Genomic DNA, 26,713 nt, shown 5'->3' on the forward strand with positions numbered 1-26,713 from the left:
GTAACTAATGTTGATCACATTTTGAACACATTGACTTCAAAGTATTACAAGATATAGACAGAAAGGTCAAAATTGTTACAACCATCCCCGGTCTCGCCTAGGCATAAATATATAAATATATATATATATATATATATATATATATATATATATATATATATATATATATATATATATATATATATATATAGGCTATTTCCATTACTAATGAAAGTGTTAATTAATCACCCCATGGTGGTGCGCGGGGCAAACGCAGTCTCATAATGCTGTGCTTTGCATAAGTTTGTTTTGTCAAGCGCCTTCTCACGCGTTTGCCCATATGTTCCCCACTCCCTCGTGCACGCGCGGGTCTGATGTAGCCTAGTTTAAATGGCACGCGTGTTTTATTGCACTCCCTGCACACTGTCATTCATCAGCACAGCCACTTGTGTATCAGAGAATCGCTCGCTGTTAGGAGTGCGTTCAGCACTAAGGTGAGAAGCAGAGGGAGGGAGGGGTTTAAACTTGTCCGATGCGCTGGGAGCTGAATGACTGTCATCTCTCTCCACTCTCACTCTCTCTCTCTCTCTCTCTCTCGGGTTTATATGTGGATGTCTCTCTTGCTCCACAGCAGATCTTTGCGCTCGGACTGGAGGTGTCGTTCAGGAGCCCCGGCTCTCTCTTCTACCGGACAGAACACCCGTGAGCATGAGCATGGCAGACTCCTACTAAAGCCATCACGGAGAGATACGCGTATATACCGACTATGGCTGTGGACGGTAAGCTCGCTGCGTGTTATTTACTACGTTCAATAAACCAGTTCAATTATTGTTTGATTCATACTGCAGCCACATGCAAACTATGATCCGTTTATTTTACAGGGTGGCGTTACAGTATACAGACAATATTTATGACTTTTTGATGTTTACTGTATTATTCTATAGGCTACATGACTGAAAACTAATATTTTTTGTACTAAAGCCTAATACCTACTATACTATAAATTAACTCTTTACTTTACACTGTTTACAACATTTACAATGCTATTTACTAATGTCCCGTACTAAAGTATTTGACTAAAACCTTGAAGTATATAATAACATAACATTTTAACATTGTCTTTTATATAAGATTTTTTTTCTGCAATTTGCCAAACTTGGATTTCGTCATCAGTAGTTTTAAAACTTTTTCAATTTGAGCTTTTTTTTTTTACTGTGCACTTTAGACTATCATTTTTTACTGTTTATGATTACACTTTATTTAAGTTGTCCATCTTACAGTGTAATTATACATTTAAGTACCGAGTAATAATAAATAATACATGTAGCCTACTTACTATAGGGTTGGGATTAGGGTTTGGTTTAGGGTTACTTGCATTCAATTATGCATAATTTATAGTTATCACAGTAACTACATGTAACGTGTAAAAAGCCGTATTAATTATGGTAAATGCTTATATTCTACTAGGGTATTATAATCCTATACTACACTGTACTATAGAATTTTTTCTTTTTTTTTTTTTTTGCTGAACCCTGTGATGCTGTTTATATTTTTTCTGAATGCCATGTGCATGTTCAGGTCAGAAAGTCGGTAATTGCTGCAGGTGTTTTTTATTTTTATTTTCCAGATGTATTTGTGCCCATCATGTTGACAATGACATTGCTTTCAAATCGCTGAAGGGAATGTCAGATAGAGTCCATGGGTTCACAGCTGGTCATAAACATAAAGTCTACCTGACAACTTGCATGATAAATGAAAACATTCACACACATGCTCTCAGTGATCTCGAGGACATTTATTTGCTCGTAAGACATATATGTTTTCCCTTGGCCCCAGGCAATTTTCCATAAATATATAGTAGCTAAATCTGCAGCGCTCGGCGTGGTGCTGAAACGGACAGCAAGACCTTGCCTCACTTTAACCTGCACTTCTTCTTATTAAATGTCCTTTTCCATATTCTCTCTCCTGCCACACGTGTGATTCAGTAACTTAAAAGTACAGTTTGTGCCCAAAATAGGATGTTCTATACGTAGAAACAAATTGCATAATCATAAAGCCCCCTCAAGGAAAGTTAGATCATTGTTTATTCAAACGTGTTGTTTTTTATCCAATTAAAACGGCTTGTTTTAATCCGTGTTGTATTCTGTGCGCAGAATATTATTTAAGAACGTTTTTCTTAAATAATAGTCTGATATGTGAGTACACAAGCGGTTTATATAGAGGCAGCTTATATATAGGCTATAGCTTGATTAGACAACTGAATTACACTTGAGAGAACTGATTGTTTGCTTTAATATCTTCTATTGCACAGATATTGTCGCATCATTCTCCTGTTACAGTACAGTTATTACTTGGCAAGGTTTCATTTCATACAGGCTGTAATAAAAATGTTTCCAGAATACCACTGGTTTCTGTTTCACATAAAGCATGTTTGTGTCACTGCTCATATAAAGCTTCATTAGATCTGGAGAGGCACAGATGTTGATTTAACCCCCTCTCGCCTTGTTTCACACACCCTACCAATCCCAGCATGCAGCAGGAGGACTGGGCTGTTTTCCTGCTACCTAAGGGAGCACCAATGCATTAAGTGCATGGACAAATGCGTGTCACTCATTCATGCATACAGATGGATTAGAAAATGCTAGACCCACAAGCCTCACTAACGGTTTCTAACCACACGCAGATGTCTGAAAAAATAGAAGGGGAGAGCGTGAAAGAGCATTAGCGATAAAAAGAGAGTAATTTGTGGTTCTGTTTCGCTCGGATTGACATGCAGTGGTTGGAGGGACTGTGTATTTTATCTCAATGTGTGTTTGCCTGTTATCAGCAGAAGCGATTCCATGCTTGACCAGTCTGTCAACACCATTGACTGTTTTATTCTTTCTTTCTATTCTTTTACCTCTAATTACTGAGAGATGAGCAGCTTTTCCATCGCATTTCATCATCATTTCATCACTTGGTCCATCAGTTTATAAAGCATGTAAAAACTCTGCACTTATAATGGAAGTCTGTGGGGCAATGCAGTCTGGAGGGTTTAAAAACCAGAAATGTGAAGCTTGTGCTATAATCCTTATTTTAATTCTGACATACACCGTGTGTGTTATTTAAGTTATAAAGTTGTTTAACCCTTACGTTATGCCAATTTGACCCGCAAAACAAAATTGAGCGACCCTAAAAAGGACAGAATGCTCCCGTTTTTTTCTCTCGTTATAGTCGCCATGTTGCTCATCACAGTTCGGTACAGGCATCAGAAACGCGTCTCCTCGCAGCAGATCTGTGTTTGTGTGTGTGTGTGTGAGAAGGAGGGATTCCTGACACTGTTTTCTCTCCTTTACACATTTATAAGCTTTTTACAAGTTCTCAGCTGGTCAAAATACCATCCTATGTAGGATACGCACACACAATGAACATATTTATCCCAGAACACAGCATCGTTTTGGATGTTCGGTAAGTTCTGTTGCGAAATATACGTCATAAAAGCCGACCAGTCAGGTTGTGAACATATCCCTATGCCTTTAGGTCATCTTTATGTTCAGTGTTAAAATGCCAATGTGAATGCTAAGCGGACCAGGACTTAATGTTTTTTTTTTGGTCTGGACCAAACGAACCAAGCGACCCGAACTACAAGTGTGAACACACCCTTACTAAGTTTTGCGATAGTCAATTTACTGGTATTTTCACACCATTATTTTACACACCATTAATGTCTTAACCGATTTTGCACTTGACATTTTGACATGACATTGAATTTGAAAATTGTCAGCAATGTAACACTGTAGCTTATCCATGTTGTGGGAAAAAAAATAGATGCTGACACAGTCAATATTTCGGCCCTTAAAAAAACATTTAGTCCGAAACCGAAGATTCTTTTTTTTTTGGTCCCAAAATATTCTGACATTTCAATGCATCATTATTGAATACAAAAGGTTAGAACGTATTTTATCTCGCTAGACTCATTTTAAAATGTGTAAAGTTAAAATTTTGTGGCTGTTTTACATTTTATCCAAAGCATTATAGAGTGGTGCAGGCCAGGGATGACGTCAGAATTTGCCGCTGGTTCCTTTGAGATTTTCCTATGGGATTTTATAATGGGGGTTTTTAATTTATGAGTAAAACTAAAGCCTGTGGTAAGGATTACTTGACTATACTTTGACGTTCTGTTCTACAACGTAAATTACACTCACCCATTGTGAAAACGTAAATTTAAGCAGTTATGTTAATCTTTGTAAACGTATATTTCTAATAAGTAACTTGATAAGAAAGCTTGGGGTGTGAGTGTGTGCAGTGTATGTTCTAGCACAAAACGTCAAAGTATCAGGTTATGTTCACCACAGACCTTATTTTACTCATAAATTGAAAAACCCCATTATAAAACCCAATAGGAAAATCTCAAAGGAACCAGCGGCCGAATTAGACTTCCAGGTTTTGACGTCATCCCTGCACCACTTTATTGCCTTGCTCCATAGACTTTGCTTGAAACTGAAATACACAATTCTAACTTAAAAAAAAGGTCACAATTATTGTCTGTGGTAATCGACAGTATGTCACAGATGCTGTTGATAGAGCTTAATTAGTATTGAACCCCAGAACATTCCTTCAACAATGGTCCCAAATCTGTCCTTTAAGAGCTTTTGTCCTAAAGCCTCTTGATCTGGTTTGTACTCACAATGCATTGTACATCAGATTAAACGAATCTCGCCCAAACCACATGACCGAAGTTACGTCCCTGTGAACTGATTCTCACATGAGCGCATGAATAAAAGAAGAAAAGGAGGTGAAATAAAAGGAAGCTACTGTTTTCTTTAGCCACATAAACATGGTCTTTATTAGCCTTCTCTCACATGTTGGTTAAGGAGGTAACAGCTATTTGGTTTCCTGCCCAAAAGTTGCCTTTGGAGAGCTTTTGAAATGTGATCCTGGCTCAAATGGTGTGGCATGTATGTGTGTGTGTGTGTGTGTGTGTGTGTTTAGGCCAGCATCCATTTGTCCTTGCAGTCATTATCTCCACCTTAAACCATCCATCCATCCGTCCCTTTATCCCCCCTATTCTTTTGTATCATATCTTTCAAGCAGACAAAGGATTTTGCTAAAATGGATTTTGTGTGTGTGTGTCTATATGGAATGTTTGATCTGTGTGTGTGTGTGCACATCTCTGAGGGTGCATTATGTTTTTATTCTACTGTGTATGTTTGGGTTTTAAATCTTGCTCTGTTGGCCGGTTGGTTGTCTTAATACTCTCTTACTGTGTCATCACAGTTCACACTGCATCTACGCTGACATCAGGGGAAGAGAAAGTAAAAAAAAAAGAAAAAAAGATTTGCCTGCTTTTTTGTTGTTGCAGTGATCCATTTAAAAGATCTCAAATGAAAAGACTTTACTGTCAGTGCATCAGCATAGAATAAGTTTACTGTTTGTATTGCATATTTGCACAGCTGTTGTGGGTGGATATTTTTGTCTCTGACTTTGATATGATTAGACAATTCGCCATCAGGTACGTTCACACGTCAAAAACATTAAAGGAATGTGTACATGAGTGATGGAATATCTGTCAGAATTTGGGACCAGAACCTCAAATAATAATACTTGAAGAATGAAACTGCGAAGAAAAAATTCTTACTGGATAATTATGATTTGTTCCAAATTCGAACGGTATTTCTATTAGCAATCCTAAAAAAATGTCCCATCTTGGTGGTTGCTAGGGTGTTGCCAGAGAGTTACTAGGCTGTTGCTTACTGGTCTAGGATAAAGGAGCCATCCAAGTCTCTATTACAGTATATTGTGGTCCTTCCTTCAATGTAAATATATGGATTTTTTTTTCAACCATCAGATTGCTTAGAAAAGTAATACCACACCCCAACAATGTTGGTAGCACAACAAGACAGGTCGAGTTTAACACTTATCCTATCCACTTATTCCTATCCCTAGTGCAAAATATATTGCTGAATAGATCCAGTGTGCAGATTCATTTAAATCAATAATGCCCGGTACACATTGTATGATTTTGGCCTGTCCCAGACGAAAGATAACCAATCGTGGTGATTTCTGTGGTTGTGGCTCCTAAACTGTGTTCCCATGTCGTACAGTGAGAGGGGTTCAGAGACGGCCGTTGTCATGTCAGAGATATCCTGTGATAATTTTCTGACAGTGTCAGAAGTTTAGGATGATCATCTCACAGTGTGTTTGCTGCTATGACTTACGTTTACTGACTAACCAATAAAAATATAGCATGAAATGGCATATTGATCAATGCAACATGGCGCTAAAACTATTTACCTCAAGCTCCATTTGCAAAATTGCCATGCCAAGTTGGCCTCTTTTCCCTAGCAATGACCGCATTCATATTCCTTTCACTTCCTCCTCTTTTTTTCAGCTCACATAAAAATCACAATTGTCAAAGTGTGATTTATGTTGCTCTATTTGTTTACCACTAGCGCATGCTGATGACGTTTTATTCTTCTATACTAACTTGCGTCGTATCCTATGATTCAATAGCTGTCATCATCGTACAGTCTACGCACCCAAGTTTATTTAGATCCATGTCGTACAGTGTGATTTGTAATGATCTTATTATAGGATTGCTGAAATCACACAGTCTGTAGCAGGCATAAGACTGTATAGATCCTAGAAAATCCATCCATATGCCGCCTTATTATGGATCAGTGCTACTCTTCTGAGATTCCCTATGAATAATAGTGGGATTGAGGGGGATGGGGAGGAAAAGCAAGGGGGAGGTTTCTAATAAACATTCACTCGTCAATCCCCCCAGACTTTAAACAGATTGATCAAGCGTTAAAACCCGGGAGGGATCAATTTGGCTTAAATCAACAAGCATCTTCGAGAAAATGGACAGAGAGAAAGGAGGAGGCAGAGAGATGGCTGAAGAATGGAGAAGAAAGGTCCATTTCATTTGCTGGGAGGACTGATGGCTGGGTTGACCCGTGAGCTACGGATAATTGCTCTCGCAGAGGGCAAAGCTTTATCCCCCCCCACACCCACCCGCCATCATCTCAAGTGTTCTCATCTTCGTTCTCCACACCCACCCAGTGGTACCTAATTTCTTCAGTACTGTGGTCACTCTTGATTAATTTTTTTTAAATGGCCGGTCTGTCAGCTCCTCTCATCCCGTTGTATTAGCAAGTGCACAAGCCCGTGTCCAATATCTCTCCGTTAATTAGTGCTCCGCGAATGAAAGAAATGCACGATTGAGAAAGATAAAGGATGAAAGAGGATGATGTTGAAGAAAGAGACGGAGAGAAAAAAAGATAATAGAAACTGCTGAGAGAGTTGTGCTAATTAGAGATAATGCAGTTGGTTTGAATTGGATGGAAATTGATGGTCTTGTGTACTATATTCTAGTTAGTTGTCATTTTGTGGTTGGTTTTCTAAAGCATGTTATTGGTAAATAAAAGTATAAATAAAAAAAACAATATTAATATATTAAAATAATCTAGCTCTAATCTAAATTAAACCAGTCCTCTATTCTGTAATTCTGAACGGTTTGGGGCTGTTCCTCGTGTGTGATAGAGGTTTCTGATTGGCCAATGGCCTTGCTGAAGGCACCAGGAAGAGATGATACAGCTCCTGGTGGCAAAAAGCAATTACACTATTTGATTGCACTGATTTTTACATCTGTATTATCAGTCTCATCCAGCTCTACTCCAGGGTGCTCTGTGATGAACAGCTCTCTACATCCCACCCTGTCCCTCAAAATATTACCCATGGGCCATATATCTGACTCTAACTCTGTCTCTGTCCCTTCCTTTCACATCACTGTTCTCTTTCTGACACTTTTTGACTGCTTGGCCATTAACACAAACACTTCCTTCACCTGGAAGGGCTGTAGATGTGGATATTATAAAATTAGGTGGCTATTTAGGTTTACCACACAGTTTATTAGATTTTATAAGATACATTTTCTTTATGGTTGGTGTTAGCACAGTACAGTTATGGTACCAGAAGATAATACCTTGGTACTTTACTGTAACATATACCACAATAGAGAACAGAAAAACGTGTTCTTGTTTCCTCTAGAGGAATTTGATTCTTTCTTTGAGGGCTTGTGAAAAATATGTGCACTTAGGTCAGGAAGCAGATAGACTGGCTAAATCGACCGTCTGCTAGCTGTCTCACGTCACTGAGGTCAGATAAATCCCATCACATAGAGACTCTTTCACCTAGATATCATCATATAGAGACTGTGTCTGTTCCCCGAATTAGGACATACAAAAAACTCCTAAACCCATTTAAGGGTAAAAATGTAATTGATGTTCAACAAATAAAAAGCAGATATAATACAGATGTACAAATGATAAAGCTTAGGTTGCTGAATATTAGATCCCTTACTTCAAAAGCACTTATTGTTAATGATATGATTTCAGACTATAACATAGATGTGCTGTGTTTGACAGAAACCTGGCTAAAACCAAACAATTACATTACTTTAAATGAGTCCACCACGCAAATTACGGTTATAAACATGAGCCTCGTCTGAAAGGCAAAGGGGGAGGTGTTGCTGTAATTTATAGTAATATCTTCAGAATCACTGAGGACTTGAAGTCTAGTTTCAAATATAATTATTTTGAAGTGTTGGTGCTTAATGTAACACTATCTAGTGTAAATGATAAATCAGGTTTGAGATTTGTGCTCGCTACTGTATACAGGCCACCAGGGCACCATACAGACTTTATCAAAGAATTTGCTGATTTGCAGATAACGTCCTAATTGTTGGTGATATTAATATACATGTAGATAACGAAAACGATGAATTGGGATTGGCATTTAAAGACATTCTGAACTCTATTGGAGTTAGACAACACGTGTCAGGACCCACTCATTGTGGTAATCATACTCTAGATCTAATATTATCACATGGAATCAATGTTGATGCCATTGAAATTCTACAGCAGAGTGATGACATCTCAGATCATTATGTAGTCTCTTGTAAACTTCATTTAGCTAAGGCTGCAAAGCCGACTCCGTGTTACAAATATGTTAGACCTCTCACTTAAGTTTGCTTTATTAATAATATTACTGATCAGTTTCATCTCCTCAGCATCACAGATAGCTTAGAAAAAATCGATATTGCGACGGAAACTTTTGACTCTCTCTTTTCCAGCACTGCTCCTTTGCGCTTAAAGAAGATTCAAGAAAATAGTCCAAAGCCATGGTACAACGAGCACAATCAGGCCAATAAAGAAGAGTGTAGGGACTTTCTGATGCATGTTGCATACAAACATTTGTCTGTGGATTTGCCAACGTTTGCAAATGCCATGAATAAAATGCAAAGTGGATCACAGACTTTATGTCCTTGATTAAGATGCTTAACTCCAGGTTATTCCAGAGAGACCCTCCCTCTTTTAATTAAAGTGATTAGAGTGGAAGTGTCAGCTAATTGACATTAATTAGCAGTTAATTTTAAAAAAAGATTTGCAATATCAACAACGGGGCCTGCAACATTGTCATTGGTGTCATAGTTAGGGGTCACATGATTTTAGTTTTGCTGAGGTTCTGGCAGGTGTTGAGTTCATTTTTGCGCTTGAATTTAAAGTGATGGACTTGAGGTAATAGTTATAAATTCATGTATTTTGGTTCATTCAGGGATGCTCAATATTTTTCTGATTTCAATAAAAACAATTTAGATGTTACAATTTTTTCAGTGTCTATTATAAAAATAATATATTATGATATAAATCAAATAACTGAGATTATAGGAGTTCAATTGACAAAATGTTCAAGGGCAAATACACATGGATATTATACCAAGTATACCAATTATACTTTTGACTAGATTTTCGGTGAGACTGATTTATCGCTTATTCGCTAATTTTAACATTGGGTGAAATGTCTGCCTATGTCAACAATAAGGTTGCATCTTTCCTGTCTGTGTCTTACTTTCTCTCTCTGGCTCTGAGGTGTGTTTAAATCAGATGGACTACTGCTCTCATTTAATGTTTTACTTATTTACACTCCCATAAGCGCTAGGCATCAGTTATGTTTTCTAGAGGTCATGCATTATCTCTGTGACTCTAATCTCTGCGCTGTGACACATTGGTTCTCTCTCCTGCTTGAGTGTGTGTGTGTTTGTGAGGTCCTAGTGTATCACTGACCTTTTAACATGTCTGTTCTCATAATCCATTCTGAAAGAGTCCAAACCACCTTATCTGTGATAAGAAAGGATTTCTTGTATACTGGTGAGTGTGTGTGAGAAAGAGAGTGAGGGAGGAAAGCGAGAAATACACTGTCAGGCGATGTCAGAGTAAACAGTCCTATTGGTTTTTGAACTCAAGCTGAAGCTTCAAAGTCACCCCCAGGATTTGCCCTCGCTGACTCAAGGCTGTATTGAATTATATAATCCCCCTCTGGACCAAAAATAAAGACTGTTAAAAATTAAATACATTAAAGACATCAGCCAATGCTCCTTCTGAGTTAGCAAACCCTGATAGATTGAACCCTGTGAACCATCTTAAATTTCCAGTCTGTGTGTCAGTCAGAATCTGTCTGTCATGTGTGAAATATGATGTGGAAATATGAACTGTTGAGGTGTCTTCCTTTAGAAATGTGGGTGGAAAATCAAAGTACATGCTGGAAATGTGTTGGGTGCTATTTGACATTGTGAGATGTCTGTTTATATACAGTATAATTCAATTTGACAGACGCTATGAAAATTACCTTGAGAATTAAATAGTGTTTTGAGTGAATATTTAGATCTTTTTGTATATGTTTCAGAAATACTATTTGATATATTTAAAAGCAGAATCAACCTGAATGACCCATGCACTTGTTTGTTCCTGAAAAAAGTCCCATAAAAGCACAATATTTCAAGTGTTTGGTACTTACTATTTATAACATTTGCCAGTTGCAACATTAATTTTTGTCTTGAAAAATAGCAATGGCAGACAGATGAAGAAAGTGTTGAAGAGATGGTTCATTCGATTGAATGCATAAAGGGCTGTAGGTTTTATTCTGTTCTCTGTTCTGCGTCTAAACGGCCAGTCTGGACAGCACACAATGCAGACGGGTAATTGGCATAGCTGTCAGGGAGAGTCTGATAACATGGCAATTAAAGCAAGTGAATACAGTGAATGGAGAACGTAAAGCAGCATTCAGAAAGAGAGAGAGAGAGAGAGAGAGAGAGAGAGAGAGAGAGAGAGAGAGAGAGAGAGAGAGAGAGAGAGAGAGTGAGAGAGTGAGAGAGTGAGTGAGAGTGAGAGTGAGAGTGAGAGTGAGAGTGAGAGTGAGAGTGAGAGAGAGATAGAGAGTACATTTTGGGTCCTTTGAGGAGTTAGGTGAGTCCATAAAGATATAACCTTTCTACTCTCTATGAGACTGTCTGTGTGGATGAGACAAGAGAGAGAAATGTTCTCTGTGGAGAGTAATTGCTAAGGCAATTACTATTGCTCATTCTTGGATTTGAACAAACCACTAACTCGCCCCGCACCATTTGTGTGGACATGAAGGATATTGTCAGATTATTTGATTGTATTTTTAATTGATAGTTCACCTCAAATTGAAAATTTGGTCATCATTTACTCACCGTCATGTTGTTCCAAACCTTTATGACATTCTTTCTATTGTGTAACATAAAAGAAGATACTTTGAAGTATGTTGGTAACCAAACAATTGACTTCCATTGACTTCCACAAAAAAAAAAAAAAAACTGGTTCTCACTCCTTCATCGTTTGTTTCTGTGTCTTGTTAGTTATCCCTGTGTATATAAGCCCCAGTGTTAGCTGTGTTTGGTTTTCAGTTGTTGTTTGTGTATCCTCATTGTCTTGCTCTCTTGTTTACTGGCTCCTCATGTTCCATGTTTTGTTTTGTATAATAAAAATACGCCTGCACTCAGTTCCACACTCCTGCCCACCTTTCCTTGCCCTCTCCCTGTAACAGAACAACTGAAAACCAAACACAGCAAACACTGGGGCTTATATACACAGGGATAACTAGATTACAAGAGGGGAACCAAAAGCACTACAAAAGGACTACAAAACTAGAAACAGGAAATAAACCAAACACTAAACTAAACATTCAGTAAAAGACCAAATGAGAGACATGGCATTTTCTTTATCATTACTTAATAATTCGATTTTGTTTTGTTTTCTGCCAGACAGCTGCAGAAAAAAAGCCAAACACACTAAAATGATCATAAAAATGTTCAAGTCTTCAGAAGCTAAAACATATCTACATAATACTTATTAAAATTATTGTAATTATTTAATTGTAATTATTGTGGACCCTGGAGCGCACCGGGGTAAGGAACCCGAGACTGCCTGGAGGAGGTGGTCTGAGTTCGGTTGCACTCGAACTGTGCAGCGATTCGTGTGAAGCAACACTTGTTCAAGAAGAAAAGTAACCGGCTTATGCGTTGTAGCCGATAACGATGTAGCCTATTTAGTTAAATAAAACACATGTAAGGGATGATAGTGTCGATGAACAATCACGTTCGGACTCGGACTGCAGCAAACGTTGCCCGGTGTAAAAACGCCCCTAATAACAAAAATAAAGTTCTATTTAAATTTCTGGCAAATGTAAAGACCCTTTCACACCAAAAGTGAATGAATAAGCCTCAGGCTGAATGAAATGTAAATTCACGCCTGTACACTAGAAGGCGCAGCTCAAACAAACCTTTACGCTGTGCTGCTGTTCTGATCACAGATGAGTAAGACGCAGGAGAAGAAAGATCAACACCAGAGAATGGCCGTTTCTCAAAACCAAGAATGCAAAGAACGGACTTGTGTTCTTGGGGAGAACGCTCTTGCTAGTTGTTCTTGGAAGAATAAACTTACAAGGTGACGAGCACACAGAACGCTGCTGACAGTTTGAGGCGATGTGTTCTTGCTGGTATTGCGCAATACCCCCGCACAGCGCCGTCTTCAGTACGCAAACATAACAAGAATTATTGATGATAACAGCCAGGTTTTTAGCATGACTGGCCGGTTGGCTCGCTAGCTACACCCGCGTGCGCTTATGGAGATTGTTCACTACCGAAAATGTTTGAGCATATTTTCGATTCGCCATAAATTTTCGTAAAAATGGCAATATTTGAAATCAACACAGTAGATTTCTCGCATCAAATGTTCTCAGAAGTGAATTTAGTGATGAAATAGCATAGGAAATTGTAGAAAAACGACCTACTGTTGTTCTGCCTTTCTGCTCCCCGCTCCTTCCTTGAATGCCGAAATGAATGCTGGGATATTTCTGCCGTCAAGTTCACACAAGTTACCAACCGATGCATCCCCGGTAAAATGGGCGTGTCAAGAACACTTCTGGGATTTTTAACCGTTCTTGCCAAAATGCAAACTTGTGTATTGAGACAGTACTTGGGCAGCGACTGATGACGTTTCACAAGTCCACAAGAACACAAGTACAGACAAGAACGCATATTGAGAAACGGCCAATGTCTAATATGGGGAGAAGTTTCACTGGCAGTAAACTTCCGGGTTCCGAACTGGTTGCAGTTCCACTCTGGCTCCATATGAGGGCGCTCACAGGACGAGTGCAGAATGAATGGAGAGGTTTATGGAGCTATACCCCTCAAAACCCACTTTTCTCAGGATATAATTTTTTGTCTAGTAATTTGAATGTTGTTTTCGAAAGGAGATGCAAAGAAATTACAGATTACCGGGTGTTAGATTTTTTAGAGTCACTCATTTGCTTTAAAAAGTCTTTTAAAATGGCAATGACGTCATACACATCGTACGACCAGAGAACGACTCGGTTACTAACGTAACCTCGGTTCCCTGAGAGGAGGGAACGAGTATTGCGTAAGTAGCTTACGCTATGGGAAAACTCCTTTTCTCGAGAATATTGAAGTCTTTATGTAAAACGCATTGCAGCTGCACAGCTGACAGCAATGAATGAAGGCAGCTCGGTCATTGGCTGTGCTGCGGCAACTTGCTCGAACCAATGACGGGGCGACTCTGAATGCGCGACCAATGAGCGCGCTTCGCGCCCGCGCGCGTCAGAGCCCGCCAAGATGGGCGTGGCCAAGAGCTATATATTGGGCGCCCCGTCATGAGAGTTCTTTAGGTTAAAACGACTGAAGCGAACTAACCAAGCACAAGCACGGCAGCTTACGCAATACTCGTTCCCTCCTCTCAGGGAACCGAGGTTACGTTAGTAACCGAGTCGTTCCCTTTCGAGAGGTCTCTCCTATTGCGTAAGTAGCTTACGCTATGGGAACACCATGCAAAACGCCGTGCGTGCTGAACTTCGCCTTATGATAGCCAGAGGCAGGTGCCTGAGCTAAAAAAGCAAAGTTATCATCCAACTAGCCGGCAGAGGCGAGCTTTATATGTGGGAAAGAATACAGAGCGGCTAGAAGGCGCTCAGTGTGACACAAGCACATACATAATCTAGATACGAAGTCGTAGTTCAACTAGCATCATGCTGATAGTACATTGGAATGCAGTGTCGGGACCTGTAGGTTGTAGAACCTGATAAATGTGCACGGTGAGGCCCAGCCTGCCGCCGCACAAATATCCTCGATCGGTATCCCGCTCGACCATGCCCAGGAAGAAGCCACACTCCTGGTGGAGTGTGCTTTGACTCCCCAGGGGCATTGAAGTCCCTTAGCTTCATAAGCCAGCGCTATAGCTTCAACTATCCAGTGAGAGATTCTCTGCTTTGAAACGGCGGAACCTTTCGTACGGCCGCCAAAGCATACAAACAGTTGTTCTGTCTGTCTGAATAGGGCAGAACGCTCCAAATACACTCTGAGAGCCCTAACGGGGCAGAGTAGATTAGCGTCGTGTTCGTCTGCTGGGGACGATAGCGCAGTTAGGGAGATAACCTGTGCTCTGAAGGGAGTGGTGAGCACTTTAGGAATATACCCATGTTTCGGTCTAAGGACGACCCTGCAGTCGTTAGGTCCGAATTCTAGGCAGGCAGCGCTTGTCGAAAGCGTGTGCAGGTCGCCCACTCTCTTGACCGAGGCGAGTGCCAGCAAGAGCGCAGTCTTGAGCGAGAGCTGTTTAAGGTGCACGGTTCGGAGTGGTTCGAACGGAGGCCCTTTAAGAGCGTCTAGGACAGTAGCTAGGTCCCAGATCGGCACTGAGGGGGGGGCGTGAAGGGTTCATCCTCCTAGCGCCCCTTAGGAAACGAATAATTAGGTCGTTTCTTCCCAATGGACGTTCCATTACAGGGTCGTGTGATGCTGTGATGGCCGCCACATATACTTTGAGCGTGGAGGGGGCGCGGCCCGCCTCCAGAAGCCCTTGTAGAAAAGCGAGTACGTTCGTAATCTCGCATGTTTCAGGGTTCAGGCCCTTGGCATTACACCAGACACTGAACACTTTCCATTTCTGGGCATATAAGCCTCTCGTGGAGGGCGCCCGCGCCTCAGCGATGGTTTTTAGTGCTCCGCTCGTGAGGTTCCTGGGAACCCGTTGAGGGGCCATGCATGAAGGGCCCACAGATCGGGGCGGGGATGAAATATCATCCCGTTGGCCTGACTGAGGAGGTCTGGCCTCAGTGGAATCGGCCGTGGTGCAGATTGCATTTGCATCAGATCTGGAAACCATGTTTGGTTCTTCCAGAGTGGGGCTATCAGCAGCACTGCGTTTTTCTCCTCTCTGACCCGACTGATGACCTGCGGTAGCATCGCGATTGGGGGAAAGGCATATAAGGGACGGCTCGGCCAGCTCTGGGCGAGCGCATCCATGCTTTTCGTGAAGAAAAGAGGGCAGTGCGCGTTCTCCTTGGAGGCGAAGAGGTCGATCTCCGCTTTGCCAAAGGTTTTCCATAACCAGTGAATCGTCAGCGGGTTGAGAGCCCATTCTCCTGGGAGAATTTTGTCTCTGGATAGCATGTCCGCCCCCTGGTTCAGGGCACCTGGCACATGCGCTGCTCTCAGCGAGCGCAAGTTGTGCTGGGACCATAAAATGAGTCTCCTGGCCATTGAATGCATGGAGCTCGACCTGAGTCCACCCTGGCGATTTATGTACGATACTACCGTCATGTTGTCCGTTCGGACCAAGACGTGTTCGTTTCTCAGCTGTGGGAGCAGGGCTCTGAGAGCCAAAGGGACCGCTTTCATTTCCAGACAGTTTATGTGTAGGCGCTTCTCCGGGTTTGACCAAAAGCCGGAGACAGGCCTGCCCTCGTAAAGGGCCCCCCAACCTATTTTGGAGGCATCTGTCGTTATCATCTTTCTCCTTGTGTTCACACCCAGACTCACGCCTGACTGGTACCAGTCGGCGGCTTTCCAGTGCGTCAGGGCTTTTATACAGCCGTGGTTCGCTCTGATTAAAAGGTGGCCCGAACGCAACGCGTGAGTAGGGACGCGGCTCTTGAGCCAGCGTTGGAGAGGGCGCATATGCAACAATCCTAGCTGGAGTACGGCCGATGCTGAGGCCATGAGACCGAGCATCCTCTGAAACCGCTTGACGGGGGCGAGCGCGCCCGCCCTGAATGATGTTGCAAGGCGCCGGATGGTGAGCGCGCGCTCTGATGAGAGACGCGCTGTCATTTGCATCGAGTCTAGAACTATTCCTAGGAAAGAAATCCTCTGGCTGGGAGATAGTATGCTTTTTGCAAAATTGATTCTTAGACCCAGGCATTCTAAATGGCTGATAATCCAAGATCTGTGTGTTATTAACTGACTCTCTGATTGTGCTAGAATCAGCCAATCGTCGAGATAATTCAGTATTCGCACTCCCCTTCGCCTTAGGGGGGAAAGTGCTGCATCCATACATTTCGTGAATGTACGGGGAGCCAGGGACAGGCCGAACGGAAGTACTGTGTACTGGTACGACTGTCCCTCGAAAGCGAATCTCAGAAACGGCCTGTGATGAGGCGCTATTGGAATGTGAAAGTAAGCATCTTTCAGATCCACTGAGAGAAACCAATCTCCTGGGCGTACTTACGCGAGGATATGCTTGGTTGTTAACATTCTGAACGAGCGAATCATTAGTGCTTTGTTCAGGTGTCTGAGATCTAGGATGGGGCGGAGACCGCCATCCTTTTTCGGGACGAGAAAATAGCGGCTGTAAAAACCTGCCTCGCTCAGAGAGGGGGGAACAGTTTCCACAGCGCCCTTTTCTATTAGTTTGCGCACCTCGGTGCGTAGAACATGTGAGCACTCTTTTCTCACTTTCGTCTCGACCACAGTCGTAAAACGTGGTGGTCTGCGAGCGAACTGGAGCGAGTATCCGTGCTTTACTATATTCAATACCCATTTCGGCATATCTGGAATATTTTCCCATGCCGCTGCGTGTACAGATATGGGCTGAATACAGGCTAGGGGCGGGCCGCTGTGACGCAGGGACCCGGCCAGCGAATCGCCTGAGCTCATAGCTCTCAGAGGCGCGGGCGCGCGCTGAGCAGCTGAGTGAATGGGCGCGTGTGTGATTACAGCAGCGCGCGCTGTGTCTGTAAAACTCGCAGCCTGGGCTGGGGTTGTGTTTGACACTGTAAGGACAGTGTTTATAAGTGGGGGTGCATAAACAGTGGTAGGCACACGCGTCACTTTTATAATGTTTCCCGCTTTTACTGGGGATGAATTTATAACTGTGTGAACAGTGCTTGTGTGTAGTGGTGCGTACATGACCGTAGGCACGTGATCTACATTCATGGGGTGCGCAGCTTGAGCTGGGAATGAATTTGGCACTGTTTTGACAGTATCTGGGAATGCACACTTTGTGGACATGTGAACCCTTAGTGACACAGACAGAAAAAGACTCTTTTTGTGTTTTCTGTGCGTCGCCGTAAAAACGGCGTTTGTTTGCAGGTGAGCGAGCTCTGTGACTGGCCCATTGACTGCTGTATGAACATATCCAGCCGCCTGTAAGGGGACTGGGTAATGCTTGAGCTTTTGCAGAGGGAGTGGTCCGGCTTTTGCGAGACACGCACTCTCTCTTTTCATTCTTGTGGCTAGGACGGCTTTCGAGGCTCGGGGTTCAGCACAATCTTGGGCCGAGGACCCCGTCGCTCAGAAGGCGGCTTGCGGTTGTGAGAGCGCGAGCGGCGTCGAGCGTCAGCCTGAGGCGCGGGCTGAGAGGCGGTGGGGGCTGTTCTAGCCCGCTGCGGCTGCGGCGGCCTCTGTCTGCTCTGCGATGAGCTGGAGCGCTTGGGCAGGAAATGCCGCATAGCTTGTGAAGCATTCTGGGCCTCAGTGAAGCGTTCGGCGAAACCCTTAACCGCCGGTCCAAACAGCCCGCTGGTGGAGATAGGCGCGTCGAGAAATGGCGCCTTATCCGCGTCCTTCATCTCAGTCAGAGTCAACCACAGATGGCGCTCGAGAACAGTCAAATTAGCCATGGCACGGCCGATAGACTGGGCGGTGGCCTTCGTGGCTCGCAGGGCTATGTCAGTCGCGCTGCGTAGGTCCTTAAAGGCTTCGGGTTCGGGGCCAGACTCGTCCATAGAGCGGAGAAGCTTGGCTTGGAACACTTGAAGTACCGCCATAGAGTGAAGCGCTGATGCAGCTTGGCCGGCGGCGGCGTAGGCGCGACCGGCGAGAGCTGAAGTAGTGCGGCAGGGCTTCGAGGGGTGGGAAGCTTTGGCTTTCCATCCGGTGGTGGAGGGCGGGCAGAGATGATTGGCCACGGCCTCCTCGAGGGGCGGTGTTCCCTCGTAGCCTCTTTCCTTCGCGCCGTCCACAGAGGAGAGCGAGGAAGAAAAAGAAGGCTTTAGGCGCGCAGAGTGGGGGGCTTTCCACGACTTGGTGAGTTCGTCGTGAACTTCCGGGAAGAAGGGAGAAGGCCTTTGCCGAGGGGCCTGCTGGCGCCCCTGCAGAAACCACTCATCCAGTCGGCTCCGGGTTGGTTCTTCGGGAGAAGACCAATCGAGCCCGAGGTCTTCCACGGCCTTAGAGAGAACACGGATAATCTCGCTATCCATGGTGGAGCCCCCGCTCGCGCTAGCTAGCGTCGACGGGGCGGGGTCGAGAGTGGAGCCCGGCCAGTCGTCCGATGCAGCGTCGATTGACAAGCTGTCATCCATTCCCCCGTCGTCCTCGGACGCGCCGAAAGTCACAAGGCCCACCGCTCTGCTAGAGGGGTGTGGGTCCGGCTGGGTGAACTGAACCGGCGGTGGGGAAGGCAAGAGCGGCGGTGAAGCACGCGGAGACTGGCTCGGCGTGACGTCACTGAGCTCAGGTTCAGGAAGCCTCTGTGAGCGGCGCTTTTTCTTAGTGCGCGGCTCGAACAGAGGGATGGCGGCGATGGGCTCGCTCACGGCGAAAGCGGCGAGGCGAGCCCGCAGTGCGGAGAGACCCAGGTCGTCACATTCGGGGCATCCGCCCTTGGTCAAAGCAGCTTCTGCGTGGTCCCGGCCCAGGCAGCGAGAGCAGATGATGTGACGATGCCCGTCCGGGAGAAGGTCTCTGCACGACGCGCAGGAAGGCATTTGAAACAACGCCTTGGAAAATTTGCTCTTTTACAAGTGTCGCAGAGCGAACAGATGTAAATACTTGCGTGAGCAGTACGCCGGATGGCTCAGTAGGATCGCGTTAGAAGGCGGCTGAAGGTGCCGACGTCCTCGTAGCAAATCCCGCTGGTATGCTTTTCGACGGCGAAGCTTCAATAATCCGGAGGATCCAGCGCAGAAGGTGTTCGCTGAAGGAGATTAAATCTAAAGAACTCTCATGACGGGGCGCCCAATATATAGCTCTTGGCCACGCCCATCTTGGCGGGCTCTGACGCGCGCGGGCGCGAAGCGCGCTCATTGGTCGCGCATTCAGAGTCGCCCCGTCATTGGTTCGAGCAAGTTGCCGCAGCACAGCCAATGACCGAGCTGCCTTCGTTCATTGCTGTCAGCTGTGCAGCTGCAATGGGTTTTACATAAAGACTTCAATATTCTCGAGAAAAGGAGTTTTCCCATAGCGTAAGCTACTTACGCAATAGGAGAGACCTCTCGAAAGGGAACTGCTTTACGGCAATCCTTCAGTCACTTTGGTGCTTTCGCGATCTGCACTTTCTTTTCTCTCGAGGCATCGACAACACAGCTGACACAGGTAAATACACGTGCTAGAAGAGTTTTTGTTTTGTTGTTTTAAAAGACCACGCCGAAAATACTTCGGATGCCACGATGCGTTCATTAGCAGAATACTAGCGTGTAATGGGCAACAACAACTCAACCTGTAAGAAATCGAAAGGACATAAGTACTCGTTCATTCAACTTTGGACCTATGACCCATGTTGAACTTGCAAAATCTACATTCAAATATGAGATTTCTCAACGGCAATTGTGTGAAAGAGACAAATTTAGCCATCTAGCTCCATAGACTCCCATTCATTTTGCACTCGGGCGATCGCCCCCCAGTGGAACTCTGATGGACCTACAACCAAAATTCAGTACAATAGGGCTTAATAGGGAGTGGCCAGGCTTTCCTTAGACGGCTTTGTCAACACTTAATTCAGCCGTAAAACAACTAAATGAAACACAATTGTGATATTTTAAGTTTTGCTTATTGGAATGGTTGAATTGGATCATGTGGGACAGCAAAGACATTGGATAAAAAAGTAAAGTAAGTTTAAATGCATAAAGTACATTTGTGTTATTTAAGATATTTAATTTTTGCAGGTTTGTATCACTGTTTTTATTCAGTCTGATGAATATTGAATCAGTTATTGTGCAAGAGAGATACGTAAATGCTCACATTTAGTCTAGAACAACAATAACATCATGTTCACACAGCTCACACAACACCTCTGAACTCACTCACCCTTTCTCTCAACAGGAGAGCTGTCAGTCAATACATGAAGAAACATTTTGTTGTAAATTTAAGAGTTATGCATTACTTACATGTCCATGTTTCCCCCACTAAATTAAATTTGATTATCAATGGAAAGCACACTCTCTTTCTCCCGGCATTCTAAGAGACGGCCCACTCATACTCATGTTGGAACATGACATGGGTGAGTAAGTAATGACAGAATCTAAATGTTTGGTGAAACTATTCCTTTTGAAAATAGTTATAGGTGCAGGATAGAGTTAAAGTGGAGAAAAAATAGAAAAGAGAGGAGGGGGGGGGGGGATGTTTGAAGGAGAGAGAGAAATGAATAAGAGAGTTGGGGCTTGTTGTTTTTAATGGATGTGGGTGAGATAATTTGTGGAGAGATTCAGCACCCAGGACTGACCCCTGCATGTTACAACAGTAATTACACACACACACACACACACACACACACACACACACACACACACACACACACACACACACACACACACACACACACACACACACACACACACACACACACACACACACACACACACACACACAGATACACACACATACACACACACACACACACACACACACACAGACAGACCCCATACAAAAATGTAATATATGGCCATATATGTACTTAGATTTTAAATAGCATGACATATATCTATACATATATTTGACTTATCTGAGAACACAATATATGCCTGCAACATATATGAACATTTATGTGTCCAAACATGTGAAGAAAATATTTGAGTTAATCCATATATGATACCATATATCTGCATATATTACAGTATAGTATTGGTTTCTCGCATATATGGACAACATTAAGTATAAATATGTGACATACATATATATGGGAAAATATATGGCACTTACATGAAAACGGCCATTTTTGCTATATTTTGAAATATATGTTTCATATATGTCTGTGTTTTATATATATGAATTTTGCATATATTCTCATATAGGCAGCAGACATACATGGGCACTGACATTATATATGTAATTTAGATATATTGACATATATTACATTTCTGTATGGGACAGAGCGAGAGAGGATGACAGCTAAAATATGGTGGAAAAAGTTTCTCCCCGTGTACAGAAAAAGAGAGGTAAACTGACACTGATGTGTAGCAGCACCTCCTGTGAGGATCTGAACTGAGGCGGCCTCTTTGCACCTAGACATTTGATCAGTAAGCAGATTGCAGTTCAGTAAAAACACACACACACACACACACACACACACACACACACACACACACACACACACACACACACACACACACACACACACACACACACACACACACACACACACACACACACTGAGACGTCCCGCTGTTTGTAGGAGAGTGTGTGTTCGGCTGTACTCTGTTGTTCATTACTTTCACTCTCTGTCTTGAGTTCTGTTTGTCCTTTTATTGTTCTCTCTCTCTCTCTGGTGTCCAGAGATGAGTCTCTCCTCCTCTCATTTGTTGGTTTGTGTCATCTTTCCTTCCTTCCTTCCTTCCGTCCTTCCTTCCTTCTTTTCTTTTTTAATTTTGTATTGTTCCATCCTTCTTTCTTTATTTTTATTTAGTCATTAATTACCCCGTTGTTTCTTTCTTTTGTTCCTTCCTCACTTCTTATATTTATTCCATCCATCCTTCCTTTCCTTCATTTGTTTATTCTTTCCTTTCTTGCTTATTTTCTCTTCCATCCTTTATTCATTTGTTTGTTGTTTGTTTCCTAATTCTTCAGTTATATCCATCCTTCATTCATTTGTTTGCGCGTTCTTTCTTTCTTTCTTTCTTTCTTTCTTTCTTTCTTTCTTTCTTTCTTTCTTTCTTTCGTTCATTTCATTTCACTTCATTATTTTCTTAATTTTGTTCTTTCAATTCTTATTTCTTCCATTTCATTCTTCCATGCCTGCCTTTCTTCGTTCTGTTCCCTTGTTCCTTTCTTTCTTTCTTTCTTTCTTTCTTTCTTTCTTTCTTTCTTTCTTTCTTTCTTTCCTTCATTCATTTGTTTGTACCTCCCATCCTTCATTATTTTCTTTATTTTCTTCCTACTTTCCTTCCTTCCTTCATTTTCTTTATTCCATCCTTTTTTATTTTTTTAATTCCTTCATATCCTTTCCTTCATTTGTTCATTCCTTCTCTTACCTTCCTCTTCTGTCCATTAGTTTGTTTGTTCTTCCCATCCTTTCTTTTCTTTCCTTTTCCTTTATTGTTCCTTCCTTCCCTCCTTTTTGTTCCTTTATCTCATTTATTAATTTGTTTGTTTGTTTCATCGTTGGTTAGTTCATCAATCCTACCTTTCTTTCTTCCTTCTGTTCCTTCCTCCCTTCCTTTATTTGGTCCGTCCACCCTTTTCTTCATTTGTTCGTTCCTTCCTTACTTAATACATAAAGTAAAAACTTGAAGAACATTAATAAAATCATAAATATTCTTTTGCAGTGCTTCATTGTGGTCTACAAATGAAAAATACTGTTACTATGCCAGCACTGAAATGAGAAAAGGCTTTAGAGATTTTTATTCATATCTGATTTATTTGGTATCAATTTTCACTGTCCGTTTTCCTAAAATCTGAGCGTATTTAAGCCAAACTCATCTGTCACTGGACTGATCATAGTCTAACAGACATGATTTCAGTCATAATGTAACTTAATTTTGACAATTCAAGAGAAGCACCCAGTCAGCTACAATGTCACATTGAATAAATACATTGACTGTAAAAGAGGAATAACAGCATTAAACACCTTCAATTAGTTACACATGATAGCATGTTAACTTTGACAGCTACATACGTACATAATTCATAAATGGATAAATAATTTATCCATTCAAAGATAAAAACACTGTTTCATAATTGGTACTGTCACATTGTAGTTGACATTTATGTAGTTTTTAGTTTTCATCCACAGACGCACACTTCCCAAGTCAATACTGTCGATACAGTATCGAATGCAGCCAGCGTTGAGTACATTGGACAGTAAAGTAGAGGTTAGCTCCATTGATCTGTCAGGAGAGTCTGATTGGCTTATATTTTTGTGTTTATATGCGGCAGGACGTTAGATCACTATACGTAAGCTCTTCTCTCCTATTTCAACAATCTTGAAATGCACAGTAACAAGCTCTGTGCTCTGGACGGTGGCTGTTCTTGCCCTTTCTGGTCCCAGCCGTGGGCAGGCTGGACCGGTTGACTACTGTTGTTGAATTGGGGTGAAGGTAGGCTGGCGGGGCAGGCCCATGAGGAGACAGAGGGTAATGGTGCTTCAGCCTGGCACTGCTCCAGCATACAGAGCTGCCATACAGAGTTTCATCGAAGGTACAATTATTTTCTTTTTCTTTTTTAACTTACTATTGGTTGGATGAGTTCTTTTAATGTTTGTCCCAGAGGAAGGTGTTTTTGATTTCAATGCTCAGGAGACCTAATTTAGCTGTCCGTTATGTTTCATAATATGTATCGTGTGTCAAAATCGTATCTGATGTTTCTACTGAAATTCCTTTAGGGAGAAATACAAATGTATATTATGAGACTTAGAGAGTTATAAAATGAATGTGGATAAAATAGCTCAGATAACTGGGTCTTTTGATTGGATGTGAATTTGAGTTGAAATTTCTGACTTTGGTAGATCTGAGCGATCTCTTCTGAAGAGATTATATAATATTTACTTCCTCTATGATTTGTGCATTTTCAAAATTGTCAGTCTTCCTATTCAGCCTATGTGTTAATCATTTTGTATATTTGCATAAATATAAATATGCACAGTAATGGGACTGTATTGGGTCATCACTTGATGACTAATGTAACATGAATCAAAAACACTTGAGAATCCATTTAATAATTATGGCCTGGAAACTAAGATTAGCAAGGGGTAAATGAAAAAAAAAAAAAAGTTATGTAAACACATTTTACATAATTTTTTTTTCCAGAATTTACAGAATTTCTTCAATTACCCATGAAGTATATTTACTGAATAATTTAAGGCAACGGGTTCCCTCACTTTTTTCAAGTTAAGCCAACTCATTACTTTTAACAGTTTTAAAAAGTACTTAAAAACAGTAATGTGACCACACCTTTATACTGAGATATTATGGGGTAACTCCAGCTTGGAATAGCTGGCCAATTTTCGCGAAGTGTGCAAATACTGACAGGCTCGCGGGCAGTATAAAATGCATGGCCTCGACAATTGCGTCAGAATCTCTTTCTTCAGGCTGTCATCGTTGAAGTTGATCGTCGTTGACAGCACCTGAGGACTAGTTACCTTTTCTCCCTCGCATCCGATGGCTAACCTTTGGCGGGTTTGTGCGGGCCCCATCAACCCGCCCCACACCAATACGAGTGTGCGCCGCCTGCCTGGTCCCTGACCACGCCAATGCGGCCATCTTGGACTCCATGTGCGTGCACTCGAGAGGGTTTTTGCTATTACGGGGTCGAGGCCCACTGCCGCCAGCTGGTGGGCCCTCCCCCACCCAGAAACGACGGTGACGACGAGGCCTGGGGCCATAGTCCTCTGCTGTCACCACGCGTCAGTCCTTTTCGCGGACGCGCTGGACTCGACGCAAAATGCTCCAGTAAAAACAAATAAGTCTGGTATCTCCAGTTGAGCCGCCGGCAGGCTACTTCGAGGAGGAGGACTCCGTTCTTCCACGACATCCAACTATGTATATTCACAGTTGTTGTCGCTACGGCCGATGACGCTGTGCTTATTTATATACTGATATGTGATTATGCTGTTATGCTACTCTGTATTGTTCAGTACAGCCTAAGATTCTAGCTGATATGCAATTCTGGTGAACTTGAGCTGAGCTGCTCATTGGTCTGCCCATGCCTATCAGCTGTAAGCACTCCCAGAGGAGCGACGCTATTGGCTGTTGTTCTACTCTGTGATTGGTGTAAATGGTTCCAGGATACTGATGTTGACCCGAAGGTTCCCCCCGTGTCAGATGTTGGCGCTTCCTGCAGCACAGACTGGAAAATAATATGATTGCACCCACGCTGAAGGAATACGCTACTGCTTCGTTTCGTTCCCCGGTTACGGGCAAACAATCGGAAGGTACGCTCTGGTGGTCAGATTCTCAGGGGAGTGAGGTGTCCTTCACGGCCACGAGTGTTACTCTCCACCCGAGACGGGGCTACGTGCCTAAAGCACAGGATGTTTCTCTGCCCGCTTATCTGCTGAGCTGCCATCCTCGCGTGACACTGACTCTCTGAGCACTGTTTGACCTGTCAGAGTTTTGCGGATGTATGTGAATCGCGCGGCCGCCTTCCTTCAGTCGGGCCAGCTTTTTGTGTGCTTTGGTTGCTGTACCAAGGGAAAGACGTCAACTGTCTCAAAATAGTGACTTTCTCACTGGATTGTGGACGCTGTCGCACTGGCTTACGCTTGCCAGCAGAAGGTTGTCCCGCCTAACATATGAGCTCATTCGACGAGTGCTGTTGCCTCTTCGTGGGCCTGGTCTAGAGGTATGTCTTCCAGGATTTATATTTTGTTGCTGGCTGGTCTTCTCAGAACACCTTCGCCAGATTTTACAAGCTGGATGTACCATCTGTGGCATCTCAAGTACTTTCGGTGAGTTAAATTCCTTACTCGTGTATTGTGAACTGTTCTAGTTGAATGCAGTGGTTACCGCTATGCTGTTGACTCTGTGTATATAGCTACTAGTGTTTAATACTGTTAAATTATGATGATGTCTCATTGGTCTAGTTCCTCCTATCAGATGCGAGCACTCCTAGCGGCGCGGCTATTGGCTGACTGTCTGTCCGTGGCTGGTATAGCTTGGCCCCGTTTTGCCCGGGCTTATCTTCACTAACTCTCACGGCGGGATTCAATACAGTTCCCGCAGCATAGCTATGCAATGTAGAGTTACATCTCTTGAAAGGAAACGTCTCCGGTTACTATCGTAACCTCAGTTCCCTGAGAGGCGGGAACGAGACATTGCGTTAGCCGCCATGTTCGCTGTTCGATCAGCTGTGCAGCATTCAATGGTGATTCTGACGCAATTGTCGGCCATGCGAATGCATTTTATACTGTCAGTATTTGCATACTTTGCGACTATTGGCCAGCTGTTC

General features: G+C 42.9%; 1 protein-coding gene across 2 annotated transcripts in view; it reads left to right on the forward strand.

Annotated features, from left to right (window-relative positions):
- The first annotated feature begins 475 nt into the window (after window positions 1–475).
- Window positions 476–26,713, forward strand: part of samd10b (sterile alpha motif domain containing 10b) — a 93,195-nt gene continuing 66,957 nt past the window's right edge. The window contains exon 1 of one of the 2 annotated variants that reach the window (XM_077213981.1): window positions 476–758. In XM_077213981.1, the coding sequence (XP_077070096.1) occupies window positions 746–758 (13 nt within the window). In that variant the 5' untranslated portion in view covers window positions 476–745. Of the gene's footprint in view, window positions 759–23,764; window positions 23,966–26,713 lie in introns of those variants that run through there. The other variant, XM_077213980.1, reaches the window with a different exon arrangement.

The sequence above is a fragment of the Siphateles boraxobius genome, unplaced genomic scaffold (assembly GCF_051911475.1).
Source record: "Siphateles boraxobius isolate OS27281-9 unplaced genomic scaffold, OSU_SipBor_1 68, whole genome shotgun sequence".
In the NCBI taxonomy this organism is placed as follows: Eukaryota; Metazoa; Chordata; class Actinopteri; order Cypriniformes; family Leuciscidae; genus Siphateles; species Siphateles boraxobius.